The following is an 11,030-nucleotide window of genomic DNA, read 5'->3' as shown; positions in this document are numbered from 1 at the left end:
TTAAGGGTAAGATCAGGTAGAAGTAGCACCTTAAGCTAACGTTGAGAATTAAGTGTTCTTTTTTTTAATCCATTGACTGCAGGACCATTTAAAATGAAGGCAATATAATTATTAACAGTATTAAAACATAAAATTAACGGTGACCAGTGACATAGTTCCCCTTACAAATTCCTATAATTTCTAAACTAAAATCTGGATGTTGATTAAAAAAATAAATACAAAATAAATGACCATGAACATGTTATGTGTCATCTACATGCTATTACAGAAAAGAGTTGAACAATACTGTAGCTTGTGATATAAATGCTGTATACCTTGTCCCATTTGTTACATTTCTTCAACATGTTTATAAAATGTAAAAGAAACAAATGGGCTACTCACTTATCCATTGTTTTTGTTACAGTGCTCCCCATGGCAGTAATCGTCCTCAATACACAGTTAACGTAGCGCTATTCCATTTCCTTGTTCCTCTGTAACTGGAGTCCTGCAGGTGTTTCACTCAAAGAAAGCTACCTTTGTACCTCATATGGCAACGCCCACACTGCTGAGGTTGACCTTGAGGTCACCAATGTTTAGCTTTTGTTTATTTTATTATAGTCTTTGCAGTCATTCAGTCAGTCTGTCATTCATTCATAGCAATAATGAAGGTTGTTCTGTATTAAAATATCCATTGGCCTTATGTGGCTACATAAAGAAACATGAATCGTTTCCAGAAAATGTCATAGTAGGACAACCCTAATTCCGAAAAAGTTGGGACAGTATGAAAAATGCTAATAAAAGCAAAAAGGACTGATTTATAAATTATAATCACCATTTGCAATATTGAAAACTCTACAACTACTCATTATATGATGTTTTACCTTGTTTAAATTTGTGTCGAAATCCCCCAAACTTCAACCCAACACGACTTTTGCATAAGGACGTTTCCTTGCCACCGGAAGTCTATCAAGTGAAATTCCTGATTGTGCGAATTCCCATTGAGATGACTGTATTATGCCAGTGGATTGTTGCAGTTCAAGGGTGAATGTGTCCGAGCTTTGAGAATAGGACAGACTGCTCGGAAACTCTACAGTGGCCTTCACTCTAATGGCAATTTGTAGCGACCGGAAGTGATTCATTTTCAATGAGAGTTGGCGATTTCCAGCGGCATGAGCGACAGCGTCCACTGGTGATGTAAAAAAGTTGACCTTGTTCAGCTTTATGCAGTTTAACAGAAATGCAGTGCATAAACTACCAATGGGAGTGCAAACAGTGCAGCTTATTTGATCTGTCGCTTGATTCAGTTGGATACTGTAGTCAAGTAGGAACGGCTACTAACAACCAACAGTGCAGCGACTTTGAGACCTCCAGTGATTTAATCGCTGTCAGTGTGAACCAGAAGCGACACAAGTTTTCAATGACAAGTAATTTGTCTGCCACACTGAAATGTGAAATGTATAATGTTTTTGATGTTAAAATATTTTCTCCCCCAAGCTTATTATGCAGAAAGAAGTAAAAGTAAGTCATTTGTAGCTTGATTTCCCCAGAACGTGTAAACACGTAATTGAAGTACCACGTATTTTACGTCATACTTTTAAGGTCTATGTTTAACATTACCCTCTCAGGTACAAAGCCAATACTGGGTTGGTGCTCTCATTTTGGGTACATATTTGTCATTATTTTAGTCTTTTTAGTGAATTCTCAAGTGCAATTAGAAACAACAACTTGTGTTTTAGAGACTGTTTAGCTCTTTCTGCTCATGCAGCTCAAGCAGGAAAATCCCAAAATGCTTTGACTAAGTGCTATGAATAAATAATTTGAATCAACAATATTCGACAAGATTTTTCTTGGGACATGTTCCAGCTACAGATAGAGCAAAAATAATAAAGTCCATGGATGAATACGAATGACATTATTTTCTTCAAACAATTGAACCTATTGACTGTTTCCTGTGCGCAATCATAATTGCCCAATGCCAAGTCAAAGAGACTGTTTTCTAACAATCGCTGTTTCAACAGCCTTCTTTTGATTGCAGCTTCTGAATAAAAAGTTATACAAGAAACACATCAAAGCAAATGAGTCTGAGAAGACTGTGACGTACAGTAATGTAAAGTGTTGTGTGTTTGGGGCAGGGGATGTTATGCACTGAAGGGGGTTTATGCAATGCACGGCAATTGTATACATGCTATGTTGAAGTTGATCTGTTAGTCCACAACTTCTGTTAGTCCGCAACTTTGCAAAAAATGGACCATTATGATTTCAATCAGACAATAGCATATACATGACGAATTATTGTGTTAGTGTGACTGAAATCAAACTTTTAAAGCACATGTAAATGTACTGGCTGTGAGTCTTGCATCAGAACATTCCTCTGTTTGCTTGAGAATCTCGACCAGCCCAACACTGCAACACCTCAATCAATGGCATGAGTTTGGGGCGAGAATGTTTGTTTGTCCAGATGAAGACAGGGGACTGTTTGGGATACTTGTTTGAAAATGGACATTATTTTTGTAATTCCAGTTGGTGATGCTAATGCCACAGAAATTACACACTTTACCTTTAGCGTGGAAAATATATATATTTTATCGCTTGTTGTGCTTGGTAAGAATACAGCGAACACAGTCTGTGAAAGAGTTATGTAAGATATATTGTGACATTTGAATAAGAAATTGCAGCTATTCTCTATTGATTTAAAAATGAGGGCAAATATATATTAAAGATACCCAAAGCTTATGGAAGAAAGAATGAATCACTGGTGTACAAAAGTATAAAGATATGTATATTTATTTTATTTATTAAGACAGAATAATGTGACCACATAAAAAGTCTTACTTAAAAATGTTACTGGCTATTTGTTTTACTATGCAGTTACTTACTTAACTAAGTAGTTGCACTTACCTTCTGCAAAGTTCTGATCATAGATTTGAGTGGGCGAACACGTCTCATAATTCATACGCATGGGGTAAGCATGAGGAACTTTAGTAAAAGTTTGCGAAGATAACTGGAGAGAATGAAGGATTTCAGTTACACATCAACTTCCAGACTCTGAGAGAAACAGGAAGGACAGAAAGGGAAAGAGAGAGAAAGGACAGCACAAAGGAAAAGGAGAGGAGAGACTGCGCACTTGAGCTTGAGCCACGAGGGTGAGAAATGTTGCTACAAATAGCTTGTAGTAAACTCTCTGGTTCTGCATATCCCAACAGAGGATGTGTACAAATGCAAACAATATGCTACTGACAAACATTTGGTGAACAGATTTAGTGGGATTCCTATGCAGAGTGCAAGTTTTGCTCGTAAAGCCAAACAGTCTAGCAGCTGTACGTTGTGGCTTTATATATATTTGTTCCAATATTCCATGTTTTATAAGCTTCCACAAAGTGTTTCTCCCTAAGCAAAGCTCCTGGGTCTACATAAAAACACACAATATACAAAATGGATCATTTCACTGTCAGGTTTGGGGCATCAGAAGTTTCAAGTGTGGGAAGGGGTGCTCAAGGCAATTATAGGGAGGCAATTAACCCCACTTGCCCCCTTTTGACCCGGCCATGGATCTTACACAGTCCCAAGTGTGAGTTAAGACAATTAGATAAGGTTTGAACCTTATCTTACCTAAAACTTGAACCTAAACCTAACCAATAGTGGTCTCAAATCGAATGAGAGGTAGACACAAAACAGACATTTTATCCCTAACCAACAGGGATGTAGTGGAGGATAAACGCACATAAACGCCGTTTACGCACCTCCCAAAATTCGGAAATAGCGTTTACGCACCTCCAAAGTGGGTTTATCCACCTCTAAATTGCGTTTATCCACCTCTAAATAGATAGTTCCTAAGCCATTTTAAATTAAGCTTATGTCGTTTTAGTTTCATATTGTTCATTATTAGTTTCATAGGTTGTTAAAGCTAAGACGAAGTCTTTCATAATGCGCTGCTGCCAGTGTTTCCCATGCGCGTGCATCGATATTGACTACTACCAGCTGTGTTGGACAGATTTATGCAGCGGTGTTCCATGAGAGAGAGAGAGAGAGAGAGAGAGAGAGAGAGAGAGAGAGAGAGAGAGAGAGAGAGAGAGAGAGAGAGAGAGAGAGAGAGAGAGAGAGAGAGAGAGAGACTGACTAGTGCTGCGCAAATGCGCTACGGCTCTCTGCAATCAAATACGATTTTAAATAGGCTTAGTAAAAAATAAATCGAAAATCAATGTGTGGTTATTTTGTGTTCAAAATGGAACTTATATTGTCTTCTGTTAATTACAGAAACTGATTCATTCTTCTGTCGTTAATCTGCACTATCTAAACTATTTTGATAATCAATTAGTCAGGTTGAGTCATTTTTTTAAGACAAAAGTAAAAAATTCTTTGATTCCAGCTTGTTAAATGTGAATATGTTCTAGTGTCTTCTCTCCTCTGTGACAGTAAACTGAATATCTTTGAGTTGTGGACAAAACGAGACATTTGAGGACGTCATCCTCCTGGGCTTTTGGGAAACACTGATCCACATTGTTCTGACATATTATAGACCAAACAACTAATTGATTAATCGAGAAAATATTCAACAGATTAATCGACTATGAAAATTCCCAAATCCCTAATCATTATGTACAAGTGCATTGCATTGGAAGCCCTGGATATAAGCCTCCCTCTCTATCTCTCTTAAATATTTTTGTTCTCTCTGTTTTGTCATTTAGTAAACTTTATAGATTTCAACCATATTATTCCTTCTTGGGTCTCTTTAACAAGAACTTAGATTAATGTATGAATTGAATAGTGATTGTGTGACCTATGATGAGGGAACAACCAGTGATACCCTTGGTAGTACCATCAAATGATAGCCTATAGCGATGTCATCAGGATACACATATACCGGTAGGCAGTCTGGTCCACCAGAATTTATAGTTTACCCACCTCTTTTTTTACCACTACACCTCTGCTAACCAACACCTAAACCTAACCAATAGTGTCCAAAAGCAAAATGAGTAATGAAAAGCACAGTGTCTGGAGCATGCATGTCATTTTTTGTTGCTTCTATATGACACTTTTGGCTCACTTGTCAGCTTACCTGCTTGGCTCGGCTTAAGCCTCAAGTATCCGAGTCCAATGTCCAACACTCTACCAGAAGAGCTACCGCGCAAGCTAATCAAACTGTAATACAGTAAGTTTGTGACTGTAGGTGGGTCTGTAAAACAAGCATTAAAATTAAAATGTATCGCTTTCCAAATGATGCGTTTGAGTAAAAGTGTTTTGATATCATATCATGTTTCGAAATCAAACGTTATAATCAGCCGTTATGATTTGTGTGAAAGTGAATAAAACTCACAGTTGTTGAAGCGCATCTAGTGTTAACTTTACAAGAAATATAGAATGTGGCACATAAAACTTAGTTTGCAAAAATTGAGTTATAGTAATGTTCATTCATTCTATGGGACTAGGTTTTTTAAATTATTGGAATATAGAATTTACTGACTCTGAAACCACCATTGTTTGCCTTTGTTATGAAACTATTCACTGAAAGAACAGTGACTGAGACTGCTTACCCCTCCAAAATTTTTATGGCCAGCTTGAGTAAGCCCTGTGGTTGTTCATAGGGATTGATTTTGTATGGTGGCACGGTTATCTCAGCAACATTCACTGTCAGATTTCAAACAAACTAGGTCTCCTGTAAAAACAATCCCTCCAAAGGGGCTCAGAACCTAAATACGCAGGAACACATCACGCCATGGGCGCCCTAATCGTTGCTGGCATCCAATGAACCAGTTGGGTGCACCAAAATGCCAAGCAACTAGAGACTTCCCTCTACATTGGCAGGTTCCACCCACAGGGCCAGACAGCAAAGTATCCAGAGCTTTGAGCACATGGGACCATCAGCACTATTGGGGACTTGCCCTGTAATCCATTTGGTATCTGTGTGAATAGAAATTTGATCAGCTCTTCAGATACAGTTAATACAGAGGGTGATAGTTGGAACAGGGGACAGGGCAGCGAGTGGAGGGCAGTGGGGGTTGACGCAGCGACTGGGAGGGGAAGGCAAGCAAACAGTTTACATCATTATTCCAGAATGATCCACAGCTGGCTTATCTGGCAGGGGCTTTCGTGTTGGTGTATTTAAGTGCACAGGCACTAAAGGCAGCAAGTTTTCTGAGAAGGGACATAGAGACAAAATGGACATCGCCATTCAGCATCCCTTGTTTCGCCGCTCCTACTGGCCATTTTTCTTTCCCAGTCGGATCTTTGATCAGCACTTTGGGGAACCCATTTCTGATAGCGACATGATTCCCTCACTGTACTACTCAAGACCCTTCTTCCTCCGCTGGCCTAGCTGGATGGACAGTGGCCTTTCTGAGGTGAGACATAACCCAGCTTTTGCAACTTCTGTCAGTTGAACCATCTATTGATGGACAAACAGCTTTTTTGTTGACGTTTTCATTTCAATTACATTTGTAGCATAAGAAAAATAAAGTCAGGTATAGTTTGTTAAAGTTAGTTTGGACAGTGGGATGTCTGTATACAGTTGCATTGGCAATCAGACAGTATCCTAAAAATGATTTACTCACCCTCATGTTGTTCCAAAAGTTGTTTATGTGTTCCACGGAAGAAAAAAAAAGACATACAGGTTTGGAACGACATCAGGGATAGTGAATGATGACAGAATACAATTCTTTGTATGGACTATCTCTTCAGTGCTATAAGACATTTGTGTGAACTTGAGGGTAAGTGACAGTAACACTTCACATTAATGTCCCCTTAGTTAAGGGTTTATAAAGGGGCTCATTAATGACTAATAAGCCACATACAAATGCATTGCAAATCATTTATATGCAGTTTATCGGCAACTTTCATCCAATACTTGCCAAAAACAGTAAAGAGCATTTTAATTTACACGTTGTACATGCTTAATTAATACACTTATTCATACTTCTAATAATCTAAATCATAAAATGCCCTAATACATAGTTTATGTCACAATGTAGCAAAATAGACAATAGTGAGTTTAAAGTCTGTTTTATGTTGTCACTTTCCTTGTCACGTTAATGTTAAAGAATGGTCCTAGTTACCTAAAGTCCTCTGCAAACACTTTTCAGGTCTTCATGCTCAATCACAGCATACTGTATATCATCTATTATCTATAAAGCCCGTTGACCGTTAAACCATATTGAACTTTTATGTACAGGTTTTGCAAATTTTAGCAACTCCTAAATAAATTCTTTACATCTGTTCACTTTAGATTAAATTAAATGTACATTTTCATTGGTTACAACTAATGTTGAATAAGTGTTATTAAGTTTAACTTTATTGTCATTGTGCAGATTACAGGTACAGAGCCAATGAAATGCAGTTGTTTTCGCATATCCCAACTAAGCTGGGGTCAGAGCACAGGGTCAGCCATGAAACAGCACCCCTGGAGCAGATAGGGTCAAGGGCCAAACAGTGGTATCTTGCTGGGGCTTGAACCCCCGACCTTTCAGTCAGTAACCCAGAGCCTTAACCGATGAGCTACCACTGGAAGTCACCCTTTTTATGCATGTTGTTCTAACCACTTATCCATTAATTATAACGCATTTGCAAATGATTATTTGCAAATAATAATATATATAATAATATATTGATTATAAAACCCTTTATAATCAATTTTGTAAATATGTCAAATGTTAGCAAGGTGACTTCATACTTCCACATAAAATTAACTGTCAACATTTTCATAAAAATCACACTGATAGCAGTTGGTTTAAATTAATTGAAGTTTGTTCTGAACAAATGTCTAGCATCATTTGTTACACTTGGTTTGATTTAATCAGATGCAATGGCATTCATACATTTTTAAGTGTGGCTTAACCGTACAAATACTTTTTGCGGCCACTGTACTGTATATTATGACTGATGTTTACTTATAGCTGTCTTTCTCGCTAACGGCTACAGTCTAAACTATACTTATTCTAAACTATTATCCCATTGGATAAATATTCCAAGCATTTTTTTCATGACAATAGCTTTGATGAACTCGCACTGAAGAGTTGCTATTATATTTAGGGAAATATATTTTAAAAAATAAGCCTGTTTTAGAACCATCAACATTTTAATTGCGACATTCTTTCTTTTCTTCATGAAAATTAAGCAAACTTTGAATTTAATTAAGCACAAAATTCTTAATAGGCCATGTGGATCTCATTCTCATTACTTTTAGTTTGCAATTTTATGCGCTAATGGTAAAGATCAGGCTAATCAAGAAAGAGGAAGTTAAAGTATTTCTGTCTACAATGCAAAAACACAGTATTATTGAATTATTGACAAATTACTGAATGTTTCCAATTGTGTTTCCTTTCAGATGAAATTGGAAAAGGAACGTTTTTCAGTAAATCTGGATGTAAATCAGTTCACACCAGAGGAGCTCTCGGTGAAAATCAATGGAGACTTCCTTGAAATTCATGCTAAGCATGAGGAGCGTGAGGTAAACATGTACCAGTAGTTTCTTAACAACGCTTAATCATTTTTTACAAGATGTAAGAGATATCGGACAAATTGAAACCTTTATTCCCATAGAGAAAATGTCAAATTGCTACAATACCGGAATCACATTTTAACTAGCTTTGCATCTAACAATTTATTTTAAGATAGGAAACATCATTGAAGAAAACTGATAACTCATTTCATATTTAGTTATGCAAATGAATGATGATATCAATAAACTTATATGCTTCTCTCATCTTGTTATAAACACCAATGTTTTCTTTCTTCTGTGGGACACTAAAGTTCTTCCCTATTTAATTCATAGTTAGATTTAGGGTTTGGGTAAGATGTTAGATGATATGGTTAGGCTAAGTTTGTGGTAGGGGTTAAGTTTGGGGTTGATTGTTCCCTATGGGAGTAGAAGTTGTACGCTTTAGTATGAGACAACCTGTAGGATTTCTTACCATTTCACCATGAGTCCGGGTTGAAATTAACTGTACACGAGCAGTTCGTTCTGCAACCCAATACCCTACGCAACCAGGTCCTCTTACTGGCTATATTATTTGAAATCTGCATGTCATCACCAGGTTAACAAACATTGTACATCAAACTGGCCTTGTGCTACAAGTAAAAAATGAGAGTGAATGATGCATGATCGGTCATTATCCCCTGTTCATGCATTTATAGAAGAGATCAGATGTTGTACTTTGCCTTGCAGGACGATCATGGCTTTGTCTCAAGGGAGTTTCTTAGAAAATATCGTGTTCCAGTTGGTGTGGACCTGACCTCTGTCACCTCCTCCCTGTCTTCTGATGGGGTTTTAACAGTGACAGCTCCACGCAAGCAATCAATGATCCCAGAGCACACCATTCCCATCACCCGTGAAGACAATCCCGCCGTGACTGACGCTCAGAAGAAGTAAAGCTGCTTGTGTTCCTTGTCTTTCTCAGCTGTATTTATCCTTTACTGATCAATCTGACCAGTAACTTAATATCCCCCAAATAACTTAATATCCCCCCCTTGTTATTGACATGCCAATCAATTAAGTTGTTGTTGCTACAGAAGCATAGGAAGAATTGGCTACATCAATTCAATCAAAACTACATCAATTGAGAATATAGTATCAAACTGTAAATGCAACTTCTCCATCAGACTTTGTGACCAAAAAATGGATTTCAGGCAGGGCCTTTTCTAGCTACAAGTGGTTTAAGAGGTCACTTATGGCCCCAGAGTCACCAGGGGGACCCTCAAAAAAATATTTTATATTACATTTTGTTATTTTTTAAAAATATACTAAAAGCTGAGAGTAAGACGCAGGCAGCTGTTATGGCTCAATTAGATAGGGGCCATTTGGGGCCCGAGAAAGAAGGGATAATATAGGATTTCGCTTAGGGCCACAATATGCTCAGAAACAACCTTGATTTCTGGTCTATTCTGACTGGGTTGCAGAAAGCAGGGGAAAATCAATGCTAAATGCCAATAATAAAATACAACTAACCAAATAATTGTACTTAATTTTAATAGCAAAATAGGCTTATTCACTTTTAAAAGGGTGTTGTTGATTTCAAAGGCTGTGTGTCTAATCGCACGCCACTGTATTTTAGTGCACATTTTCCTTTCATGTGGTTAGAACAGTGCCTGATGCCAACATGGACAGGCTGCATGACATGCCCTCATCCTTGAAAAACCATGACCAAAAAATACAACCCAGACAACATTAAATGTGGGTTCAGTGAGGATAAACATGGTTTGTATTGACCACAGTGTTTTGTGCATTGACTTATTGGCTTCTGAGTGCATTAAACATCAAAATTAAAGACACATTTAAAAACCAAAAAACAGTTGTTTTTTCTTTTGTACGATAAGCAATTTTTGGTGCTGTGTTGGGTCACCATTTGACATCCAATGTAATATATACATAGATCCTGAAACAATAGATCCGAACCACTGTTGTAAATGTGGTTCGGATCACAATAAATGATTGTCTCTGCTGGTGAGACTAGGACAGGACTCTCTGCTACCAGAGAAAGGGGCTCTTATTATATTTTGCAACCAGTCTATGCCAATGGCTGCATGACAAAGAATTTGAGGTTTTGAGTGTAGGAGTGTTGGATTTTTTCATGTCATTTATTGAGAACAAAGACACAATGTCTCAAACCATCTTTGTGTTGCATTTTTGGATCATGTGCCAAAAATTATTGAAAAGAAAAGACTGCCACATTCCCTTATAATTAATGTCCATTGTTTGATTCCCTGCATACTTGCATTATCATATACCCAAATAAGCTCAATAGATAAATATTGGCTGTTTATTCTGTACATTGCTGATGACTTTGAAGTTGGAAAAGAACATGCAGTTTATTTTTTACGTATTGGGCTGATTTGTGGGTGTTAAGGCCATTTATGATTGGTTGTCTGTTGCTAAACAACTCGCCATAACATTCGAGTAGGCTGCTGCAGTGCAATTAGGGTCGCTAACCCCCTTGTGAACCCTAAGTGTGAAATGTTGGCTAACCCAGAGAGTTCAAATAAGTGTAAAGCTCTTTGGCTTCTGGTTAAGTGTAAAGATAAAGGTGCCAAGAACAAGTGCTATACAATAAAGAGGGTCCTGT

At 37.6% G+C, this 11,030-nt stretch overlaps 1 protein-coding gene across 1 annotated transcript; it reads left to right on the top strand.

Annotated features, from left to right (window-relative positions):
- The first annotated feature begins 5,990 nt into the window (after window positions 1-5,990).
- On the top strand, window positions 5,991-10,257 carry LOC127635095 (alpha-crystallin B chain-like). The gene is made up of 3 exons (XM_052114884.1): window positions 5,991-6,317; window positions 8,297-8,419; window positions 9,137-10,257. Exons 1-3 carry the CDS (start codon window positions 6,135-6,137, stop codon window positions 9,338-9,340), a joined length of 510 nt encoding a protein of 169 aa, XP_051970844.1. The 5' UTR covers window positions 5,991-6,134; the 3' UTR covers window positions 9,341-10,257.
- Window positions 10,258-11,030: the final 773 nt, after the last annotated feature.

Source organism: Xyrauchen texanus, chromosome 4, assembly GCF_025860055.1.
Source record: "Xyrauchen texanus isolate HMW12.3.18 chromosome 4, RBS_HiC_50CHRs, whole genome shotgun sequence".
Taxonomy (NCBI): Eukaryota; Metazoa; Chordata; class Actinopteri; order Cypriniformes; family Catostomidae; genus Xyrauchen; species Xyrauchen texanus.
The sequence above is the reverse complement of the archived record's forward strand: the minus strand, read 5'-3'. Positions and strand labels throughout refer to the sequence as shown.